Source organism: Pelodiscus sinensis, chromosome 14, assembly GCF_052426305.1.
Source record: "Pelodiscus sinensis isolate ZL-2025 chromosome 14, ASM5242630v1, whole genome shotgun sequence".
Taxonomy (NCBI): Eukaryota; Metazoa; Chordata; order Testudines; family Trionychidae; genus Pelodiscus; species Pelodiscus sinensis.
Window position 1 is genome coordinate 16,858,618 of NC_143065.1, and position 25,459 is coordinate 16,884,076.

The following is a 25,459-nucleotide window of genomic DNA, read 5'->3' on the forward strand; positions in this document are numbered from 1 at the left end:
TTCCTTTCCAGATGTATCTAATACTCAGAAAGGGAATTTAGCATCTGCCTTCCAGATTTGAACAGGATCACTCAAGTTTAATTTGGGCTGCGGTGACACCATTCTTCTAAAATCAAATACTGATCTGCTGTCATTTGTTGTAGAAAAAGTAGGATAATATTGGGCAGAAAAAGCTGGCTGCTAACTGGGACTGAAGTTGCTAACTGTAATATTGCACTGGTGATTTCTCCACAAAAAGAGTGAAACAAAGGAACAATAAAGGCACCTCAACCTTTCCTTATAGTTAATGGGTATGTCTATACTACAAAGTTAATTCGAAATAACAGCAGTTATTTCGAATTAACTTTAATAGCATCTACACAGGCAAACTGCTATTTCTAAATAAATTGGAAATAGTGCAGTGCTTAATTCGAATTTGGTAAACCTCTTTCTATGAGGAGTAACACCAAATTCAAGATAACTATTTCGAATTAAGTGCTGTGTAGACACTTAATTCGAAATAGGGGGCCTCCAGCCCTTCCCAGGGAGCCCTGGTGGTCACTCTGGGCACAACCAGGAAAACTTACTCGCCTTTCTCCCAGCCCCAGAGCCATTAAAGGAGTAGACACTGGCCACAGTACCTGTGCCAGCTCCAAGCCTGCCAGCCCACAGCCAGCAGTGGCCACCGGGGCCCCTGACCCACTGGTCCCAAAATATGTGCCAGCAAGCCATTGGCAGCCAGCCTTCTACCGCTCCCCAGGAGCAGTCTGCCAGCTCCCAGGAGCCTGACAGGGGCTGGAAAAGGTGGAAAAGGGATCATGGACCTTATTCAGGTTTGGGGGGATGCCCCCAACGTCCATGTTCTCTGCACTAGATGGTGGAACGCAGCTGTCTATGGCAGGATAGCTGCCAGCCTGGCCACCAAAGGGCACATGCGAATCCAGGAGCAGGTTCGCATGAAAGTCAAGTTGGTCCGGCAAGACCCCCCAACCCTGAACTTCACCTCCCCCTTCTTCACCTTGCTTCCCCCTTCCAGCTTCCTCCTCCTAGGTTTCCCCCTCCCTTATCCCACCTTCTCTCTTGCCCTCTCCCACCTCCTTTTCCCAGTCTCCCCAAAGATTCACCCCCCCCCCCAGTTTTGTTCAATAAACCCAGTTTCTATTTTTGAACATATGTGTCTTTTATTTGACATCAGGAAGGGGGGCAAGGGAGGGATAAGTGGAAGCACGTGAGGGAGGAATCAGGCACGATTCCCCGGTGGGGAGGACCGGGGAGGCTCTGAGGGCTCCTCAGGGTGGACGTTCTCACTCAGTGCCTCCTGGATCCTGACTGCCCCCCCCGATATACCCCCCCAGATGGCAGCCTGCAGTAAGTGCAGCCGGGATGATGGCAACGACCCCACGAGACGCACCAGTGTGCCCAGTCTGTCACAGAAAGCACTAAATGCTATCTGTGTTCAGTTGACTAGTTAGTTTTTGAAAATCTCAGAAGGCTACTGGTTTGATGTGGTCAAAGTCTCTGGTGTTGGTGCCATTTTGAGTATGCTGAGGGTCAGGTTGAGTGGAAGTGGAACAGGTGGTGAGAGACTCATAGTTTTCATTCTCTCGATGTAGCAGGGTCCTGCCTGCACCCAGACCAAAGCTGTTTAAATTCCTCTATACAGTTGTGCTGCAATACAGAGCATAACCTTGACTACAGTGCTTCCCTATCTAGCAGCCTCAAACTGAATCTCCTTCTGAGTTTTGGGGCCATCTCAGTTTCCTAGTTTCATGGGGAATGCTGATTAACATGGCACTGCCAATGAATTTTGGGGACTTTGCACTATGGACATTGAGGGATCCCAGATCAGACTGGTACTGTGACTCCGTGCCAGGTCACAAATGTCACTCACTCAAATGTTCAGCCCTCCCGCCCCGAAGGAATGTGGGGGGGAAGGACATGTGCAAGTTCATCAAGTGCATATGAGTAAATCCAGGCCTCCTGACTGGAGTGTGGTTGTCTGCATGTTTTCAACGTTCTAATCCTATGGGATTTGTATGAGGGATGGGGTGGGAGGTACAGTAATAGCCATACTGGGTCAGACCACTCACCTACCTAGCCCAGCATCTTCGAACATTAGCCTATCTTCCAACAGTAGCCAGTGCCAGGCACTTCAGAGGGAATTATTTGAACAGGCAATCATAAAATGATCCCTCCCCTCTCATCACTCATAGGCAGAGGGTAGGGCACCCAGAGCATCCCTGATAATCTTGGCTAATACCCATTGATGCATATCTCTCTTGGTACTCTGGTGTTCTATTTTACACAATATGTTATTTCTTAATTCCTGTAATAGATGCCCTTTATTTTTCATAGTATTTCTCTGTATTCATAGTATTAATCCCAATAAAATCAGTAATTTTTGCTTTTTTTTCTTCCAAATAAATCCTCCAGCAGTTCCCTCAATGAAGTTTCAGTGTCCTTTGACAATGAGAGCTATGGTCAGGCTTCTGTTCTCCTGGCACTTGGTTAGAAGATGCATCTAGTGCATGAGAATGATGTCCTGCTGGACTTTCATACATTCTTATACCACCTCATAACTGATCAGTTTATTTGAGGACCTCTGAGTCAGCCCTGATATTTGCATTTCAGATTTGTGGAGGACGGTTTCAATTTTCACATATATTCAGACTAATGAAGTACAGTCCTGAAAGTACATTTTCATGATTGAGCTGAGTAGGTGAATTATCTGTCTGTGACCTGTTATATCATATACATAATCTATATATAATTAGTAAGGCCAAACAGTTTTTCTTAAACAGATTCCCAGTGGAAAGATCCTTTACTCTGAAGGTTTGTTTTTATCTGATCTTTGCTTGCATAGGCATTTTGTATACATGGGTCAAATCTTATTTTATGAAAAGTCAGTTTGCACTGGTGATATTTGCATCGTTCGTGTAATAATAAGACTGGGAGTTAGATCTTAGAAAGAACTTGTGTGTCTCTTGCCACAAGCAAAGAATTCAACAGCTTGTAGGAGTGCTAATTAGAGCTAATAATAACTTCACTGACCTGCCTTGGCACTGAAATGCCTAACAGAAATTGCTGTGGTCCTCCGAGGACTATTTTGTTTCTGTGAATGTGTTTGGGAAAGCTCCTAATGTCATGGTTCTGTATTTAGTATTCATTGAGTAATGATTTAAAAGTGTGTGTATGTGAGAGGCAGAGAGAGAGAGAGAGAAAATGTGATGGGAAATATGGGGAAGAGAAGGGCAAACAGGTCTATCAAATCTATTCCACTATAGGGTAAAGTTGATATTCTGAGTTAAATCACCTTGTTAAAATTGGAAATGCTGGAAAGAAAACTAGAACAGGAGTTGGATCATTTATTCAGTTAAACATTTTCTCTCCAATACTTGGACTTTTTTCATACTTTAGAATTCATTTGTGTAAGTATGCACAAAGGGGTCTGAAGGAAATCTAGGCTATAAATTGGGCAAGTGTCCAGAGAGCTCAGAGGAAGAAGTTTTGATTTTAATAGGCAGACTAGATTGCTGACTATGGAAAAAGTAATCATATCAGCTCTCGTCTTCAAAGGGGAAGCATGCCCTAGACCACCCTAATGTAAACATTTTTTAGCATCAGCCAGAAATGCCCCTCTCCCCCAAAAAAACCTTTCACAGCCCTCAGTAGAATGACAGAACTGTCTCTCCTGTTTTTTTCCCCCTTGTTGAAATGATTAGAAATAAATCCATGACATTGGAGGAGAAAGATGCCCTTTGAATTCTAACAGAACCAGGAACTGCAAATAAAAACACTACTAAGAAAAGAAAAGCCAAACACTGCTCTTATGCAGGAGCCAGTCAGGAAGTAGATGGAAAACCAACAAGAGTCCTGTGGCACCTTAATGACTGACAAATTTGTTTGGACATAAGCTTTCATAGGCTGGAGCCCACTTTGTCAGATGCACAAAGTGGAAACTTCAGTTTGGCAGGCAAAGATGGGAGTGTTACACTACTATGCAGTAGGCCAGTGCTAACGAGGTCAGTTTAATCAGGGTAGTTGTGGCCCAATACCAACAGTTGATTAAAAAGTTGAGACTACTATGGGTATTGAGGTACTCAATATGTCAAACCAGTAGTGTGGAGGGTTGTTATATTTCTTTATAGAAACATTTCTGCTGCATTAAATTTAAGGAGATGATTATGTCATCCTTCTTAAAGGAAGTACCTTCATATTTCTGTGTACCAGGAGATATTCTCTGACAGCCTCCCTTTGCTCCTTAGAATGTAGGAAGCATAGGGTGACCAGCTGTCCCAATTTTATAGGGACAATCCTGATATTCAGGGTTTTTTCTTATATAGGCACCTCTTATCCCTCCACCCTCAGCTTAATGTTTTTCACACTTGCTATCTGGTCACCCTAAGGTAACTCCTCACATCTACTAGTGAAGGGTTGTGGCTACATGCCAGAATTTAGCTCTCAGAGAGCTTTCATTCAGTAAACTCTGCATACTCTGTATCCTTGACTAAATTTGAAATGTCCTTATTTGTGAGCGTTGTACAGTGCAGTAACATAGTTGGGGTTACCCATTACCAGGATAGTTTCCCCAGTTATCACCTCTAATACCATTAGCTCACAGACATCTAACTTTCCCCACCTCTAATATCATTAATTCACAGACACTTACCTTCCTTCCTCCCCCCCCCTCCCCCGCATCCCTCTTCTGTTCTGAAATGTGATTTGTCCTTTTCATATGTGTTCATTTTTTTTAATTGTATCCTTTGGTATATATGGTTGTGACTATTTTCTTCCACTATTTGATCTGAGGAAGTGGGTCTGGCCCACGAAAGCTCATCATCTAATAAACCATCCTGTTAGTCTTTAAAGTGCTACATAGTCCTGCATTTTGCTTCAGCTACACCAGACTAACATGGCTACATTTCTATTACTTTTCCGCACAAGTATTCCTGTAAGGTTCAGTTGGACTACTTGTTTAATAAAGTACTACCACTCATTATCAGTAAAGATGACAGAATTGCTCCCCTAATCACTAAAGATGCAGAAGTTCAATACCACACACATTTGCACATCTTGCCTTACATACTTTTTAAAAAACCCCATCAAAGCAAGCTGTCGCCTAGATTTCTCATGCAGCACCTCATGCTAACTCCTCAGCTATCATGACTTTGATTTCATTTGCTAAGAAAACACCACTTGATTATTTTCCTTATAAAAAACTGTTCTCCCTTAAAAGAATAAGCTTGCAGAATGAGGTAGATTTCAATTTCTGATCCCCGGTAAGTAAAAGGTTAGCATGATGGAGATGGAGCACGATAAATTATTGGCTGATGAGCCAGCTGGCTCTCCATGCAGCATTTCACTGCAGTCTCTCTCCAACTGCTTACATGTACTGTATATTGGTGCAGCTTGAGAGATTGATCATCTAAGTTCTCTTCCCTCCTGTCTTGGTGGGCCAATTTACAACCTTCCTGAGTCAGGGATTACTCTTAACTGCACTATCCCAGGAGAACACCAAAGAATGAATTGGTTGGGTCACAATTCCTCCCTTGTGCTTGGGTGGAAGGTACTTCATCCTTTTCACAGAACAGTTTATTGCTCCCACTGCACCTATTCCTTTACATTGGGGGTTGAGCCAAAGTCAAAGCTCTTATGGGTATATCAGCAAAGCAGTGCTGTTTTCCACTCTGCAGCTGGTATTACAATTTGAGCAGAGCTGAACAGAGACCTTTCTCCTCAGCATGACTGAGTAAAGGCTGTGCCAGTTTAGCTCTCTATGATGAGCCTCTGTATTGAGTCTAGGTAAGCTACTGCTCTCTTAATTGTACGCACTTGTGAAACTGGAATTTATAGCTATGGAATCTGTTGTACTTAGAGCTTCACAACTGAATAGAAACTGGCTGAGTTTAGCCAAGATCAGTCTTTGTTGTATTTCAGTCACCTTGAAATAGGTTTGGTAACCACTTTCCCTAGTGAACTTCTAAGGAATAGCGCTATTAACTTGGGTTAGAGTATAGAACTTGTCATTTTAAATGAGATTTAAGCAGTTCCTTAGAATGTTGGTTGAATACCTATAGAAAGCCCCCAGGATTCTTACAGAATACAGTGGAGCAAAGATATATAGCTTACAAATCAAGCATCTGAGACAAGCTGGAGGTTAAGCTTCTTTCAAGATATCTTACAAACATTTAGTTCCCATATTTAGGTTTCAAATAAACGGTCATTACAGAGGTCACAATTAGTGTATTCCCCAATCATGGATACAATCCATTATCAAACAATGTAAAAATATTTATCAGTACAGTGTAAGCTCTGGAGTGGAAATATTGTAAATATAACATAAAATATTTTATAAATTTGATTTGTAATTAAAATGACCAACTTTTCCTCATCCCAAAATTAGAAAATAGCCAACTAGACATTAGATCAAGCCAAAACAATAACCAATTTACCCTCTGAGAGCCCCATGTCTATTAAAAAAATTAAGCATTAGTATGTCTATTAAAAAAAATTAAGTTTCCAGACAAATAGGCTTTGTTCCTGAACAGTGTCTGATATTTCAGTAATTGCTAAAACTTATTAACACAGAGCTCCTAGTAAATGAGAACTCATCTGGACAGTTTTTGTATAGCACAGCATTTATTTTAAGTGATTGAGAAGGACAAATTTACATTTGACTGGTCTCTTAACTGAGTGGCCTTTGGAAATGAGGAGTTGTGAACACAGAGTTAAACATTAATTGATGTCCTCCAACATTCCTCATGACCCATCATTACCCAGTGGTAAAGCAGTGCTACTTGCATTATGGAATAAAATCACTCAGTGGGGCACTCCAGAATGCTTGACCCTGAAAATAGGAGAATTATGGATAAATGATTTAATATACAGAAATATGAAAATGACCAAACTAATCTCAACTCTGTTTTTTTGTATTTTTGCTCACTGTAAAATGTCTGGGATAACCAGCCCCAGTTGCGGAGCCTTGTGGGAACCTGTCTACTTCAAAGCTATAATGATTGGAAATATTTGCTGCCTTGGGGCTTTATTCTGATACCATTACTCCCACTGAATATTACTTTCCTCTGAATGGACCTAGTAACTTCAGCTGCAGAGTAAGACTACGTCTACACTGGGAAGGTGTGGTGACAAAAGCACTATTGACATGCAAAAGTCGCCAAAAGTGAAAACTGGTCAAACTAGTTTTTCTGTCTCCCATTGTTGACATTTCATGGCCACATTGCTAGCACTCCATGGACAGATAAGAGCAAAGCAATGTGAGTAAGCATTCCATGGTGCAGTGTTGTGGGAAGGCAGAGCTGTTCCCTGTACTTCTTGAGATTCCCTTGAAGCTCTGTGAGCTCTCCATGCTGAGGAATGTCAAAGCAACACAGCAGTCTCTCCAGCCCTCCCTCTGCAGCAGCAGTCTGCCTGCTGCTGTATTTCTAGTGCAGGGCAGAAAAAAGCATTCCAGTGATTTGTTTTGTGTTCCCCAAATGGAACAGTTCACTCAGCTGTCAGATACTTCATGGAGCTTTGAAAGGGGAGGAGGTGCAGGGTAGCTGAGATCACAAAACAATGAGCACAGCCATCAAGGCAACCATTGTGGGATACTGGTGGAAGCCAGTTCTCTCAACAAAACAGAGTTCACATTGGCTTTGTCAACAATAAAGGGAGGGGAAAAGACAAATGTCTCTCACAGGGTTGTAAGTTTTTCGTTGCCAAAACAGTGTTTTTCCAAATAAAAGTTGCATTGTAGTGTGTATGCTCTCACTGTTTTGTCGACAAAATATGCCAATATAGAGAAGGCCTTAGGGAATATTTACACAGCAACATTATTTTGGAATAACTTTGTTATTTTGGTATAACATCAGAGTGCACCTTCACTATAAACCTTCATTTCAAAATAATGTTAAGCTGGAGGATGTCTAACTCTGACTCATGGTAACCATCATTTCACAAGGAGTAAGGGAAGTTGAAAGAAGAGTGTTCTTTGACTTCCTGCTGCGTGTAGATTGCACCAAAAGCAGAGTTAAGGTACTTTTGACTTCAGCTACAAAATTAATGTAGCTGAAGTTGCATAGCTTAATTCGATTTTAGCCTTGCTGAGTAGACATACTCTAAGGTAGTATGCCATAGCAAAAAGTGTGGGAGAATCAAATCCTTGAAGAACAGCAGTAAGGATTGGCAGTAAGATGTGGATTTGCAATATGTAGTGCAAAGTGGCTTAATTAGTTATAGACAATATAGGTGTGAATAGCTTCTCTATTCATAATAATTTCCAATTGGATTCTTCCTTGTCACTTCCTTTTTGGTATTTACTATTAGTTGCACTTGTTGTGGTTGTATTTGAATCTGGACTCCAATTAGAAAAAGCTAAATCTATTTAGTACGACTGGTAAAAGACTAATTTAACTGAAATCGAACAAGCATCTTGAACAGTGTGCATGTGCACATGCAGTTGCATTCCCATACATCCAACTCTCAAGACCATGAAGCACGTCATGCTACAAGCGTTGCTTGCTAAGAATAAACTTTCATTGGCTGATCATAAAGGGAGGTCATGAGACTCTTGCTAGCTGCTTTTGAAGGAAATTAAGTTGCATAAAACTAACACTTTTAGGGAAGTTAAAGCAGACTAACGAATAAAGAGCTGGAGCACCTTTTATGAATTCAGTAACAAGTGAGAGTTACTCTCTGAGGGTATGTCTACACTACAATGTTAGTTCGAACTAACGGACGTTAGTTTGAACTAACATTCATAGCCGCTACACTAGCGCTCCGCTAGTTCGAATTTGAATCGAACTAGCGGAGCGCTTAGTTCAAACTAGGAAAACCTCATTTTACGAGGATTAAGCCTAGTTCGAACTTACTAGTTCGAATTAAGGGGTGTGTAGCCCCTTAATTCGAACTAGTGGGAGGCTAGCCCTCCCCAGGTTTTCCTGGTGGCCACTCTGGCCAACACCAGGGAAACTCTATGCCCCCCTCCCGGCCCTGGACCCCTTAAAGGGGCACAGGCTGGCTACGGTGCCCGTGCCAGGTGCAAGCCTGCCAGCACCCAGCCAGCAGACCCTGCACCTGGCACGGCACAGAGCCACCCACCCGATGTCCCCCAGCCCACCCCCTCTTCCCGGGACCAGGCTGGCGGCTCCCGGGAGCTTGCCCTGGACCGCAAGAGGCGGGCACCTTCCTGGGCTAGTGCGGACATCGTAGACCTCGTCCACGATCTCCGCACGAGGCACAGGAAAGTGGCCGTCTAGGGCAGGAGAGCTGCCAGCCTGGCCACCCAGGAGCAGGTGTGCATGAAAATCAAGGGGGTCCACTGAGACCCCCGACCCTGAGCCCTGAGCTTACAATGGCCGTACTGGGTCAGACCAAAGGTCCATCTAGCCCAGTAGCCTGTCTGCCGACAGCGGCCAACCCTAGGGACCCTGGAGGGGATGGACCGAAGACAGTGACCAAGCCATTTGTCTCGTGCCATCCCTCTCCAGCTTTCCACAAACTTTGGGCAGGGACAGCACTCCTACCCCCTGGCTAAGACCACTCCATGGACCCAACCTCCATGACTTGATCTCACTTCCCTTTAAACTCTGTTCTAGTTGTAGCCTTCACAGCCTCCTGCAGCAAGGCGTTCCACAGGTTAACTCTTTGCTTTGGGAAGAACAACAACTTTCTCTTACTAGTTTGAAGCCTGCTACCCATTCCTTTCCTTTGGTGTCCTCTAGTCCTTCTTTATGGGAACTCAGGAAGAACTTTTCTGAATGCACCCTCTCCACCCAACCCCTGCTTTTAGAGACCTCTATCCTGTCCCCGCTCCATCTCCTCTTTTCTAAGCTGAACAGTCCCAGTCTCCGTAGCCTCTCTTCATCTGGGACCTGTTCCCAAACCCTGATCATGTTAGTTGCCCTCCCCTCTCCCAGCCTTTCTCTTCCCCTCTCCCACCTCCTTTTCCCAGTCTCCCCCAGTTTTGTTCAATAAAGACAGAGTCAATGTTGGAAGAAACGTTATCTTTATTTTGTACATCAATAAGAAGGGGGGCTAGGGAAGGGTAAGTGGAAGGAGGTGAGGGAGGAATGGGGTACGAGCCCCCGATGGGGAGGACTGGGTTGGCTCTGCGGGCTTCTGGGGGTGGAAGCTCTCCTGCAGCCCCCGAATTGTCCCCTCTCCCCAGATGGCAGCCTGCGGCAAGTGCAGCCGGGCTGATGGCCGAGTGGTGTGATGTGCCCAGTGTGGGTACTCCGGGCAATCCAAGCCAGGACTGCTTTGCAAGCGGGGCACCCCTTAGAACTGTCTGTCCGGGGTGGGGGTCGGGACACTTTAAGCGCAGCCCTCGGCTAGCCTGAGACAGCATCTCCACGCTCTAAGTCCTCCTCTGATGCCCTGCCGGCACTGCTTCCGGCCATCCTTAAGCCCTGTTCAGGGTCCACTCAATGTGGACTTGCTAGTTCGAATGAGCAAAACGCTAATTCAAACTAGTTTTTAGTTCTAGACGCGTTAGTTCGAATTAGCTTAGTTCGAATTAACTAATTCGAACTAAGTTAGTTCGAATTAACGTTGTAGTGTAGACGTACCCTGAGAGTTACTGTATAAGCTGCCTTTGGTTTTCACAAATGCATTGTGGAGTAGACCATTTTAGAGAGAAATTCATCAGTAAATATTTTAAAAGCTGAGTAATAAGGGTTAGTTTTCACATCTCTCTGAAGAGGATCATAATTCATTTTGGCCAATTGCTAAAATGGATTTTATTGCCCAGTCTTGGCATATGCAGCTAGCTGGCCCCTTTTGTCTCTTTTGCCAGTTATTGCTTATTCTGCCAGGAAATCTTATGCATGCTGCTTGGAAGTGGCTACTGGCCCATCCAAATACTGCCAAGCTCTACATATGAAGCCTGAATCAGCTTCAGCAAACCATTCTTATTTGTAGCTAATACATAGGAAAAGAGGTCATTATGCTAAGACTACTCTGCTGGGCAATATAAAGTTGAAAACTGCATTATTAATGTAGTTAATGCAACTCCACTATTAACCCTGAAACTTCTAGTAGATTCAGCATAATTTTTCTATGACAAAATATGCTACTTAAGCCAGTGGTAAACATCATGGGCTCGTCTACATTGGCCCCTTTTCCGGAAGGGGCATGGTAATTTTTGAGATCGTAATAAGGAAATCCGCGGGGGATTTAAATATCCCCCACGGCATTTAAATAAAAATGACCGCCGCTTTTTTCCGGCTTTTAGAAAAGCCGGAAAAGAGCGTCTACACTGGCCAGATCCTCCGGAAAAAGCGCCCTTTTCCCGAGGATCTCTTATTCCTACTTTATTAGGCTTTCTAATTCGAACTACCATTACTCCTCGTGGAACGAGCAGTTACATTTTCGTGGAACGAGGAGTAACGGTAGTTCGAATTAGCCTAATTCAAACTACCTTCTCTGTGCCGCGTGTAGCTGCGGGCATGGAGTCTGCACTAACGGGGATTTAAAAATGGTGGCGCCCGGCAAGATGCAAATGAAACCTGGGATATTTAAATCCCGGGCTTCATTTGCAACTTTGAATAACTACATTAACCACCCTAGTTCGAACTAGGGTAGTAGTGTAGACATACCCCTATTTAGATGATAAAACTCTTATTGCTGCTGTACTTATATACAGTATCTGTAAGGAAACATAGCCACCTGTAGGTATAAGGCAACAGCCAACAAATGCATAGAACATTGTCCAACAATGGGAACTGGGGAGTTTTGGCAAAGAACACAGGGAATGTAACGGGATCTTAATCTTCAACATCCAAGCAGAGTAAGACCAATTCTTGGATCAACATTTTCAAACGTGGGTATCTAAACTTTAATTCCTAAGTCCATATTTAGATGTCCTAAATTGAAGAGCCTGATTGTTCTGAGGCAACCCACAAATTCCACTGAATTAAATGGCATCTGCTCGTGTCTTTAACTTTTAAGTTCCCATCCTAAATATCCTCACACAATAAACTACATGGTACTCAATTTCCCTGCCTGGGAAGGGTGAAGGGCTAAGTCTAACCTCACTGGCTTTGAACTTGTAGTTGAAAGGAGTGTCATTCTGTGCATTTCAAACCAGACACTTAGGCTGTGTCTACATTGGCACCCCTTTCCGGGAAAGGGATGCTAATGTAGACTTCGGAATTGCAAATTCCGCGGGGGATTTAAATATCCCCCGCGGCATTTGCATTAACATGGCTGCCGCTTTTTTCCAGCTTGGGGATAAGCCGGAGAAAAGCGCCAGTCTAGACATGATTCTCCGGAAAATAAAGCCTTTTCCGGAGGATCTCTTATTCCTACTTGAAAGTAGGCTTTATTTTCTGGAGAATCACGTCTAGACTGGCGCTTTTCTCTGGCTTATCCCCAAGCCGGAAAAAAGCGGCAGCCATGTAAATGCAAATGCCGCAGGGGATGTTTAAGTCCCCCATGTATTTGCCTATTCCAAAGTGCTACATTGGCATCCCTTTTCCGGAAGGGATGCCAGTGTAGACACAGCCTTAGAAGAATGGTTGTTACCTGAATAATTGAGAATAACTCCATTGAGGTCAAGAGTTATAATGATGTAAAACTGATATGAGACAAGAATCTGACTCTGGTATGCAAGGCTACTGCAACCAGAGTTTAACCTTTGTAACTAAACTCTGCAGACCATTGTAGCCATGTCTGTACAGAGGAGAATAAAAAGAGCAGATTTTACATATATATTTTTTAGCTTTGCCTGTGCTTGGTTCCTGAATCAAAGAATTATATTTAAATATGAGACACTAACTTGGATGTGCCTGCTAATTCTAATGGGACACATGCTGAATATGCTTCTTGGAAGACTAGGTAGATTCTAAGCTAGGGAAGCAAAGTGGAGTCTATTGACATAATTGTGCCTAGACTACAAAAAAGAATGGCGATCTTGTTATCAAAGGTGCCAGAGATGGCAAGCATGGGAGAATGGGCCCAGGCATCAAGTGAGCTCTCGAACCTTAGCAGAACTGGAATCCGGTATCTTGCTATCATGTTTTTGATGAATGAACTGCACTTTCAACACACAAGGTTCTGAATGAAGCTGGGCAAAGTTTACATTATAAACCTCATATTAGAAACAACTCCCATATGAGTTGTATTCAAAGTTTAAAACGCAGTGTAGGCCTGTTAGTGTTTTTGCTAAGTGTTTCAAACCTTTCAAGTACCTATGGCTCTAGCTGTGTGGGAACCTGGAACACATTATAATTTTGAGTGAAATTGGTTTTGACTGAATGAGGTTTTTCATCAAGGTTTTGTCATATCAGACCTGAAATGCAAAGTGAAGCTTGGGGTGAAGAATCCCCTGCCCCTAAATTGGAATCACTCTGCAAGTGATGTGTATAGTATCCTCTGTTCAGGGAATAGTTAATAGAATAGTTAATATAAAATCACAAACCTTTATTACAGCTATCAATAAAGGACAGCCTTCTTCTGTAGATTCACAACTCTACCTCTCACTTCATTCTTCGGAGGAAAATAAATGATCCCCTCCAGATTTAAAGTTTTGGAAAATTTCTGCTACTTAGAATGTATGGTTTAACAGGTTGAATATAAAATTAACTTTGACAAAGTAGAGAGGTTTAGTACTCGAGTTTTGTGGTTGTGCCATATTCCAAAAATCAAAGGGAAACTCTGACATAAAGTGACAAAATCCTATGGAAAAAGGGGGTGCACCACCTTAATGATTCTATACACAGCTCCTCCGGCATAAGATTTAAAAAATGTATCCTTTTCAACCCAATTACATACTACCAATAAATAAATTAATGAGGCAATTTGTAAAATTTCTGGAGACCTTTTCTCCTGTTTCAGAAAATATTCTTCATCAGAGCACTTTGCACTATTGGTTCAAGAGAGTCTTCAAGCAAATACATATTTTAACTGTCAACAAACATGTTAGAGGTCAGATTACCTTACATTCTTTCAGAACAGTTTCCTTTCATTAAAAGCAGTTACATTTTCTAATAAATACAGACAGTTAGAAATGTTATTTTAATGGTCATGCATTTGATTAAGAGAACACAATGTTAGAAAAAGCATTTAGAGTCCCAGAGGTCAGTAGCTCAATCTTTATAACACAAACTTTGAAACAAAAACCATGATTGCTAATTATATCAGTTAGTATATTACCTTTTCTCTTCCATCCATGTGTATTTGCTTGAGTAAAGATGAATAAAAGCAACAAAAGTGAAAGAAATGACAAACTTTTCATTTCTTCTCTCTCCACACGAGAACTGAGGCTTTCACTTCCAATTTTCTGCTGCCAAAGAGACATGGAAGACTATCAATACTTTGGAAGGAATGGTTACCCATTAATCGTTAACCCTTAACCTTTAAGTGCTCTGCCCACTGTTTCAATATTTTTCTTCTGTCCCTTGCTCTAATTTGAACTGAATTTGCTTTTGTCCAAATAAATTGTTTCCTTTTATATTGCTTTTACCAGAAATTAAATTTAGAGCTGGATCCCTACCTTATTCAGCAATGCTCAGTTTTGAACAGATCGCAATGAGGGTGAATATTCTGTTCTGAAATACAGCTGAAGGTCGTGGGTAGTTAGCTCAAAGTTGGTTGGCCAACAGCTTAGTCTGAACATATTGCAAAATGACCAAAGGAAAAGAAGACTAAACTAAATAGTTCACAAACCTAAAGACATTCAAGTTGGGGTGTGTGGGTGTGTGTATAGAGGAGAACTGGGGGCGGATCAAACATTATACAGTGAAATGCCTCATTTAATAAACAGTTCTGCTAACTTCAGAGGAGTAGTAGATAACTGTACAAAAGCAAATGCTTTTTAGTGTAAATTAAGCAGGCAGATTTTTATTATGTGAGAAATTCATTAGCAAAGCACTATTAACTGACATTTCCCTCTACCGGTAATTGTAACAATACCTGCAGTAAACGTAGGTATGTTTGGTTAGTTTTCAAAGAAAAGTCATTCTTCATATGATACATTGTCTACTGAAAATCTGAGTGTACAAATGTCACTATAAATGTGTATGTGTACAGTATTTGTTGTGCTATGACAGGGTGAAGTGGTCCTTTCAAGTAGGCAAGGAGCACTGCTTGTTTCTGCCCTGGTCATGTGTAAGGTATAGTGATGTGACTATGGACCCAGTCAGACACATGAAGAGAACATAGTACATTATTTTTTTATGCTGGTACAGTTCCTCCTAGGGAGACATTCTGACACTCTTTCTCCCAGTGGAGTAACGCCTTATATTAAATGTAGTCCCACAAAGTTCAGTGGAACTATTTTTTTGGGATGAGACGTTACTTTGTTGTGACAAGCTCATTCCAGAATGTATAGCATAATGCCTTGAGGAAGAGAACTTGATGAATACAAAACTGTTTTCACTGCTTGATCCAGTGCACCACTTTACATATAGCTTGACTCAATGGTTCCAATCTCACCCTGGTTAAAATGTAATGTTTAGTATTTCTATTATAAACTTGAAAATCTGAAGATCACTTTGTCTTCTTGAAATATTAGATCTCTACATAACGTTTTTTTCTTAACAAATGTAGCTTTTAAGCTAGGTTCCTGTGTTATGAGGTGGGAGCTCAGCTGTTTCCATGGCACTACCTGCCTTTAGTAGACTCTTGGGAAATTGAGCAGCCAAGGACAAAAGGTTCCCCAACCCCAGGGGATTCCCTGGAGACATGAATCCAGTCCCCCAATTGTCCTGAATTTCCTTGAGATCTTTCTGGGTGTCCCAGAAACAGCCACCGCCAGGAAAGTCCCTATTAGTCCTCCTCCAATGGAGCTCTGGTGATGAAGAGGCACAGGACTTCCATGGAGCTTAGGGGGACTACTGTATTTGAGGCAGGCCCTCTATTAATTGAACACTGTTTGGTTGAACTCTTAGTATAGTCTATTGTGACTTTTCTCCAAAATCCCCTCACATGAGATTTATGGAGTGGAAGATCTGAATGTTGCAGGTGAGTCTGCCTCATGCACTTGGATTAATCCCTATCCGCACTGTGCAGGTACCTATGTTCCATCTTCATCTTGGTATCTCACTTGTACTCACAGGTGTTGGCAGTGGAGTTTTGTGAACCAAATTCACCATTTAGACAACTTCAGCTGAACCTTTTCATGTAGCTTTTCCTGGGAGTTCATAGTCCCTTGAGGCTTATTTTTGAGTTTCCTGTTGAAACAAAGCAAAAAGTCCTCACAACAAAGTAGAAATGTGATTACAGAAATTCTGTTGTTATCCACCTGTTTTCACAATTCAGTTAGACTTGTTCAAATCTTGCTCCAAGTTAACTAACAGATGTAGGAGCTATGTGAAAGCTATCATGAGTTCCATGGGCCCACAGAAAACCCACACTGGCTACTTCTAATCAGTTCTGACTTTTTTTTATTATAGGTTCACACAGCTCTAGTTGGGAGGATTACTTAGATGGAAAGACATTTGCAGCCTTCAAATCCTACATTTCACCCATATTTCAAGGGTTCCTTTACGAACTGGGACATCTTAAATTAGAAAAAATGAAGCCAAGAGTAAAGGCATATGATTGAAGTGGAAGGGTGTCATTCTCCCCAGAGCTGGAAGATCTCATTAATGAGAAGGTAAGGATACAGGAACTATATTGTCAGAATCGTTAAGTAGAATTGGTGGACTTTAGAGAATATTTTGTAAACTCTTTGCTATACTTTGAAAGGATTTGCTATTTAGAAATAGCAAATAGTTCTGAAGTGCTTATAAAGCATTTTCTCTCTATCTACACGGGATAGAACAGCTGAAACCAGAAGCTAAAAGATTAGAAATATCAGATGACCCATAATGTGTTTTTTTCCCCCGTCTAGCATGTCAACTCCTTAATTTGCAAGACTGCGCCTGTTATTTTTCACTAATCTAACATGGTGATCACATGGTGATCATCTTGGGATTGCAACATTTAGTATTTTGTTACAGTGGCAAGTCTGCTAGTCCCTGTGTGTCACCCGTTATTTAAAAAAGACATTGCAATTGTAATCAGTACAATTCATGTCTGTGTGACTATTGGACAGGTGCAACCGAGCAGCAATCACTAACCCATTCATTAATAGTAGTAAAAGAGATCAAGGTAAATGATACATGTGTTTGACTATATCTATATCCTGTTAGTTTACTAATGTAAATAATGTAGATACTAAATCCTTTCCATGTTTTAATTGCCTTTACTTTATGTATGCGACAGTGTTCAGCTTATCTGAAGATCAAAGACTGCAGGAAACTGGTAATATTATCTATACTGTCTTCAGTTTATTTATCCCTTTTTATACTGAATGATCAGCCATTCCCTTATGCAATCCAGTGTAACTAGATCACCACTGGTTCACAGGTATAGCTAGAAGGAAAGTGAATCTCACTTTGGGTGCATAGGCAAGAATGGGGGACAGAGGTGAGCAGGACAGGAGGGATGGCCACCTTCCCCCCACCCCAACTTGTCTGTGGGGTGGGAGGAATGGACATGCTGACCAGGGGACCCAAGGATGCCTATTCTGCTGCCTGCCAGCGATCCAGCCTGGGAGCAGTGTTCCAGAGGGTTCTTGCCCAGCTATTCCTGCTCCCCAGCTGGAGCACTGGGATAAAGTGGGGCAGCCCCTAAACTCTGACCCTGCTCCCCAGCTGGAGTGCCTGAGCAGAGCATGGTAAGCACTGGCACCCCGACCTTGCTCCCTGCCTGGAGTACTGTGGCGGAGTGGAGTAAGTCCCCCATGTCCCAACCCTGTTCTCCAGCTGGCTCACTGGGTGGAGCGAGGTAAGTCTCTGTGCCCTGCTCCCACTCCCAGGCTGGAGCACCAGGCAGGCTAGTACAGGACGGGACTGGATGCAAAGTGGGTGGGCCACGGTCCACTCAGGCCCACTCATGGCTATTCCCTTGCTGTGGACACACTGGAAAAGGAATGTTAACTCCCAAGGATAGGTGGGTGAGAGCTCACGGCCCCAACATTGCATGCTGTGCTCAAAACACTAACAGCCTGTTTCAGCTATAAAAGAGAAACCTCAGGCCTTATCCTGCATCTCTAGTGTGATGAACTTTGAACAGGGAAAGTTTAAGCCACGGGATTGTGATCTTCTAAGTATTTACTTGGGATATCTAGGGAAATGCATGGGAAGATTTTTAACAATTCTACTCATAAGCTGCCTTTGGATTCTGACCTGTTGGAATGACTCCAGAGAGACTTTTGTGCAAACCAGCAAATTCACCAACAGTGCTACAATTCTGCTCTAAGGATTTGCCAATCACTTGTAATGTGTATGATTCTTTAACCATTTAGCTATTTTTCTTTTATTAGTAAAATCTTTAATTTACTAAGAATTGGCTGACAGCATGACATTTGGGTAAGATCCTATATGTATATTAATCTGGGGGTGTCTCATCTTTTGGGATTAGTAAAACCAAATGTACAATGAATTGGGTTTGCAGTAACCTCTTACCATATTAGACTCATTTGTCTGGATGGGAATCGGGCTGGCATAAAGGGGGCAGCGTTTTGGCTTCTCATTAACCACTGTGGTGCTACAGAAACTCATCTTGTTACTGGTCTGGTGAATCTGATTAAAGAATAAAGCACCCGTTTGTGGGATGCTCAAACCTGAGTGTGATCCATTCTAGGCCACGGTTACTGTTTATTTAATCATTCAATGGATGTTATCATTAGGAGGTACTTTCAAATGTCTATATTTTTGCTCCTTCAGCATATGGTTACTTGTTCTAGTTTCAGAACCTGCCTTCATTTGGAAGGCTAGAAGAATCTGAACCCCACATTAGAACTATAAACCCCACATTTGTTGTCAAACAAAAACCTGGAACCAATTCCATTATCTTATTTATTGTCCTACCTTAGTGACAACAACTCCCGCTTCCCCCCCCCCCCCGATACCATGTTGTGCTAGACTTGGGTACAAACTGAAAAGACAGACACTGAATGCAGGGAGTTTGTGTAAGTTTTGGGGGAGGAGGGGCAAGGGCTGCCCCAGGGCCTGGCAATACAAAAGGGCCAGGAACTCCCAGGATCCTTTAAATTGCTGCTGCAGCCCCACACAGTGTGCTCCAGATAGCACTGAGCGCTGCCTGGGGAAGCCCCACCCCCATCAAATTCCACATTGCGGACAATGGTCATGTTATTGTGATACTCCTGTTTCTAAGTAATACAATATAGAGAGCAAATTCATATTTTGCTAGCAGCACTAGAAATTTGCCTTCTAGGCAGTAATACAAGTGACAATGGCTAGAAAACCAGGCAGTGCTTTGGGAATACTTGTACAGTATTTGAATGAGAGATTCCACAGCATGCATTTAAGATAAGTTGATGTAGCATAAAATTGCATGCTATGGGACATTAGTCAACAGAAAGCAGATGCCATTGTTTTCTAAGGGAAGTCACTGCTCACAATGGCCCCTTGCATAGCTATCCTGTTCACACTACGTGTTATCAGTGTCTTTTTCTTTTTCCTATGTCTAATCGCTATTTGATGTACATGAGTAATTCCAATTAACTTTAATATGTTCTCATCAAGGTAAGAATGGATCTTTTACAATATAATGCACTTTAGAGGTAGAGATTCCTGATTAGATACAAAGAAAAAGTGCTTCATATCTAGATTGTAACGGAGCCAATCCTGCCACACATTTGACAGGTCACTAAATAAATCTGTTGCAAGTTTTGTGTGAGCTTCTCTGTCCCGATTGCATTGCAGACTGGCTCTCGTGACTAAATTGTAATCAGTAATACATACAGATCTCACACGTATCAGATTCAGAGTATCAGAAAGGCAAGATCTGGTAATGCTTCAGCAATTTCTAGCTTTGGCAATGACCAGTGAGAACAGATGACCATTTTATTAAATGTTATTTCTTTATTTAAATTTACTGGCTATATCCCCTGTTTGAAGGAAGGATTATATTATCATAGGAAGTTAGCTTTCAATAGGTTTGGAAGTAGATAGTGACTGCAGTAGACCTAAGACATACCATACATGCATGTTTCCACGGAGAGAATTATTGAAGCTGGAATTCTCCAAGTTTAGGATGCCTATGGGATCTTTCTGTACAACCTGTGACCACTCTGATCTGGCTTCAAAGGCACATTAGAAGCATCTTTTTCAGACACAGCTCAAATATATGTACATCTGAGGTTATGTCAAAATGTATATCTTGATAATGTGCTTCTCTTTAAGGCAATAGAAACTTCTCAATTTGGTTTAAACAAAATAAGCTTAGTAATGTTTTAATGGTTATATTTTCTATGATTGTGGAAACCACACTCGTGTGTGTGTGTGCAGTACATGTTAGGGATGTAAGTGACCAGTCGACTAACTGATAAGCAAAAGCTTATTGAATATTCAAGGGGATAGTCAACTAGTTGCTTCCCCGCCCCTTTTTGCCTTTATCAGAGGCAGCAAGGGGAGGGAGCAGGAGCTGGTGCTGGGGGGAGCCATCTTAAAAGCCAGTTCCCTTCAGCACTGTCTTCGTGGGGGGCAGAGGGGTAGCAGGGACCAGGCATGAGCCAGGAATCAGCTGATTCCCAGTTCGCACCTAGTCCCAGATGCACCTCTGTTTTTTAAATGGATTAAGAGCCCATAGGTTCCTAGTCCATGTAAAAGGCTAAAGCCAGCAGGAGGGACCCAGTGCAAGCCAGGAATCAGCTGTCAGCGCTAGGTCTCTCCTGATGTGCTTTAGCCTTTTAAGTGGATTAAGCACCAACAGGTTCTTAATCCATTTAAAAAGCAGAGCCACAGCAGTATTAGCTCCCTGGCACAAGCTAACCCCACTGCGGTTCCCCGCTTATCGATTAATGGACTCGCCAATGGAAAATCCCTCAACTAGTCGATTAGTTGATTAAACTAAATTCAACATCCCTAGTACATGTATCCCTCTGCATAGAGAAGGCCGCCGTGCCCTGTTGGGAACTTATTTGTGAAAAAGGGCACCTGGTGGTATTGGTGGAGCTGCCAAAAGAAGGTGGCTTTAAAATCTGACTGGAGTTCCACAGTAGTCCCATTGGTGGAGTCTGCTGGGCCCTTTGGGGAAGCTAGCTGCTCTCAGGGCTACACACGTTGACTGCTGACCTGCAAGTGAAACAAGAATTGTAGCAGCAACAGTCCCTTTGGGTAGGATTTCCATGGTAGAGGGTCCTGCACAGTTAGCTGAATAAAGTCCAAGGCTACAAAGCTAAGGAACCCAGGGAATCTCAAACTGGAGGATTCTAAACACAACTAGATTGCCCACTGGAAAGGTGAGGTGGGAAAGCACTTGAAAAGCTGGCACCTAGAACACATGGACTGTGCTGTGTCATGATTTGGCTCCAGGGAATTAATCACTACAGTATACTCGCAATGAATAGTGGAGGAGAGGGACATGGATTTTATCCAGGTGGGAGTTCCGCCTACTAGCTCAGGGTATGTCTACACTACCCCGCTAGTTCGAACTAGCGGGGTAATGTATGCATACCGAACTTGCTAATGAAGCCCGGGATTTGAATTTCCCGGGCTTCATTAGCATAAAGCCGGCTCCGCCATTTTTAAAAGCCGGCTAGTGCGAACCCCGTGCCGCGTGGCTACACGCGGCACGGGCTAGATAGTTCGAACTACGTAGTTATTCCGAACTATCTGTACGCCTCGTGGAACGAGGCGTACAGATAGATCGGAATGGCTACGTAGTTCGAACTATCTAGCCCGTGCCGCGTGTAGCCGCGCGGCATGGGGTTCGCACTAGCCGGCTTTTAAAAATGGCGGAGCCGGCTTTATGCTAATGAAGCCCGGGAAATTCAAATCCCGGGCTTCATTAGCAAGTTCGGTATGCATACATTACCCCGCTAGTTCGAACTAGCGGGGTAGTGTAGACATACCCTCAGAGGGCAGCAGTCATTCAACTGTTGGATGGCCGCCCCTGGGGCTGGAGGCTACTCCTCTTCACATCCTGGCTGGGGGAGAGGAATGTCTCAGCTCTGCCCCACTCTCTCAATCCCATAACAGTGGGCCCAGAGACGGCTCCCTGAAGAACTGGGTCTGCAATGGACCTGGCATGACAATGCCATACTCAAAAGGGTCCATCATGGTTGTCAGGCACTTGGCCTCTTGCCCCCGACCCCTCTTCCCTGAGGCTTCACCCACTGCTCATCCCTCTCCACCCCTTTTAAACCATCCCACTTTTAAAAGTGAGGGGGCCATGGCTCCCTGGCCCTCTCTCTTCTAGCACCTTTGTTGCCAGGTGTCCGGTTTTTGACCACAAAGTCCAGTTGAAAAGGGGACCTGGCAGTGTCTGGTCAGCAGTGCTGACCTGACACTAAACACCTAGTTACAGGAGTAACCACAGTCAGCCTCTCCACCAGGAGGGTGGGAAGAGCAGCTGAAGCTGAGAGAGAGAGAGAGACAAGGACAGTGAGAGGTAGGCACTGGATCCTACCTGCCCACCCCTTTGTGCTTGCCCCGGCCCCTGTCTGACACTAGAAATTGACCTTCCCTTACATCATAGGGGTCCTCAGATAAGTTTGGCACCTAGTACCACAAAAGGTGAATATGACCCCGGCTCCCTGCACTGCCCTGGAGACATTTAGCAGCAAGGTAGACATCCCTGCAGCCCGGAGTACATTCTCCTCACAGTCTTGGCTGGGGGTGTGTGGACTGTGTTACCTGAACCTCTGCATTATCCAAATCCCTTCCTTGTCCTGTAGCATGAGATACATGGGGCACAAGGATGTGATTTAGATAACGAAGCACAATGGGATTATAGGGTTTTGACTGAATGGGAGTACTTTCTTTCTTGAGGTACAGGATTGCGGTTGCTTGTACTAGGTGTTTGTCAGCCAGGGATGTTGGTGCATCCCAAGGTAAAAAATTGGTTTTTGGAGCTCTGTAACTTAGTTGCTTTACTCAAATGATGATGTTCAGCGTTCTTTGTGTTTTCCAAGGGGGTTTTCAATCACCTACAAACAAAGAGAAGTGTAGTACAAAGTCATCTTTCAGCTTGAGAAAAAACATTATGGACCCAATTGTCAGCTGGTATAGCTCCATTGATCTACTCATCTTGTGATGAAAAGCCATAAAGGATGTGTGATTTTTAGCAATGCTTCCCAATGTTGTAAAGAGCCAGCGAGTAAAATAACTTAGGCCTTGTCTTCACTATCAAGTTTTATCAACAAAACTTACATTGCCACCCAAAAGTCAACAAAACCAAAATTGCCAGAGGTATTCACACTTGCTCCATCTGTTGACAAATCATGTCCACATTGGGGTACCATCATCAACAGTGTGAGCAATGCACGGTGGGTATGTGTCCTACATCTTGGGATTCCCTCTGAATTCCCCCACAGTAACCTCAGTTGCTGGTAGCAGCATCACAACTAGTTCTGTGCCCTGTCTATGTTGAAGAATGTCAAAGCAGTACAGTACTCTCTTCCCCCTGCCCTTCCCTCCTCTCTTGATTGCAGTCTGTCTGCTGCTGTGTTCCTACTGCAGAGCACTACTGCACTGAGGCGTGTCCTACGGATGGCAGATTGAGGAAGCCCTTTGTGAAGTGAAGAAGGTATCTAGGAGAAAGGAAACCAATTTCAAACTGGGGCAAAGGCTTTTTAGGCACACCTGTGTAGCAGAAGCAACTCTGATCTCAAAGCTGTGCTCTCTCACTCTAGATCACATGTTGCAGGTCCTGTGCCTGTGTACAATAGTCAGTATGAGAAAAAAGAGTCGGGTTTGAACTCCCGAGCCAGCCTCACTTAAATCCATTTGTATGTGAAGATAGATCTCTTGATGCTAAAGGTTTGCCTCTTGTTGATGAAAGTCCTATGGCGAGGGGCAAGTGAGAGAGATGCAGGTGGAGGATTCCACTGGAAGCATCTAGCTACCAATCTGCATGTTGGCGACCTGGGTGTGGTAGTAGTTTGTATGCTGAACTAAAACAATAGCAGCTCCAGTCTCCTGGTCAGGTGACAAACCAGCCCTATTTAGGGACAGCGCTGCTTTCTTCAAAAGAAGAGGGGGAGAGAAACCAATCACTAAACACAACAATTGACGTCTGGAAAGGCACCTGGCAGTGATGCGATCCCATCAGAGATTTATAAAGTTGGTGGTGGCCTGTTGTAGCACTGTCTCACTCGTTTTTTTATCACTTCACCTTTTGGGAGAAAGAACAACACCCCTCCTCCCCAGGCCTTCAGAGATGCCCTGATTGTACACATATATAAAAGAAAAGGTGATTGAGCATGCTGTGATGCCCACCGGGGCATCTCACTGCTGTTTGTAGCTGGTAAGATCCTGGCCCACATCCTCTACAACCCACTGTCATTGCATGTGTTCACAAATGGTACCATTCCTGAAAGTCAGTGTGGATTTCATGCTGGTTGAGGCACTGCTGACATGATAGTCACAGCCAGCCCAATACAAGAAAATTGTAGAGAGCAATATTGTCAGCTGACGGTCAGGGCAGTGAGTGGTGTGTGTGTGTGTTATACACCCAAGACTTCAACTGTTGAGACCAGGGTCCCTTTGCAGTGGGCAACCATGAAGAAGGTTGACGGGCACCCCAATAAGTTTACAGGGAGAGCTTATTACATCTCAGATTTTAACTGCAAGAATACAAGATTCCTTCGCAGCGGGCAGCCTGGGAAAGACTGAGAGATGCCCCAACAGATCTGTCACTTGAGAGTGACACAAATCCAAACGCCCAAACTCTTCCTATACCTGTCTCTTATGACCGGCTGAAGTTCTTTTAAATTGTGCTTGGTTCTGTTACAGCAACTGAAGGAGTCAGGTTAAAGCTTAAACAGTTACAGGTTTATTGAGGAAGCTTATAAATCATATGGTTACAATGGCTATTGCTCTATTCCTTAACTGCTAGCAAATATAGATTTTAAAAATGGTTACAAAGAAAATAAAGATAGAAAATAGAAATAATGATACCAAATGACAGCTTAATCTTTAAAGAGCTCTATTCTATGCATGCACTAAAACAAAAGGACACATACAGGTACAATTTTTACCCCCTTCTGCATCGCTCGGTCCCAGCGTGTCAGGCCAGGATCGGTCCCTCAATTCCTCAGAAAGACGAAAATACGAGGTGGCCGTCTCTGTGGACCTCGGGAGGTCAAAACACCTAACCCGACCAGCAGGTAAATGGTAGATTGACACTCAAAGTGAGTGTGCTGCTGGACCCATCTTTATACCCATGGGTTCACGTATTTCTCTTTCTTATCTGTGATGCCAAATGGTGCTGGTCTGTCTTTTGTGACACCAGTTCTTACAAGGGAGTTGTGAACTTAATTTACACTTGTAAGAGAGAGTTGAGAGGATTAAATTGGAAGTACTGGAGATTCTTTTCTCAGTGGGGGATTCCTCTCCCAAGGACGGCTGTGTGTGTTCATAGCAACATGGGTGCCAGCCGGGCATTTCTTGCAGCCTTGAGCTCAGCTTATTGCCTTAATCGTTCTCTCCTCATATCTATGTTTTCAGCTTACTCAGAGTCAGAG

At 43.3% G+C, this 25,459-nt stretch overlaps 1 protein-coding gene across 6 annotated transcripts in view; it reads right to left on the minus strand.

Moving 5' to 3' along the window:
• The window catches only part of LIPC (lipase C, hepatic type), an 89,319-nt gene extending 74,692 nt beyond the window's left edge, over positions 1-14,627 (minus strand). For 2 of the 6 annotated variants that reach the window (XM_025190040.3, XM_025190032.3), the window contains exons 1-2: positions 14,474-14,627; positions 14,134-14,263 (exon numbers count right to left, since the gene is read on the minus strand). In XM_025190040.3, coding sequence (XP_025045825.1) covers positions 14,134-14,215 — 82 coding nt within the window. In that variant the 5' untranslated portion in view covers positions 14,216-14,263; positions 14,474-14,627. Of the gene's footprint in view, positions 1-14,133; positions 14,279-14,473 lie in introns of those variants that run through there. The other 4 variants (XM_014579003.4, XM_006112462.5, XM_006112463.5 and 1 more) reach the window with 4 other exon arrangements.
• Between the last annotated feature and the right edge of the window lie 10,832 nt (positions 14,628-25,459).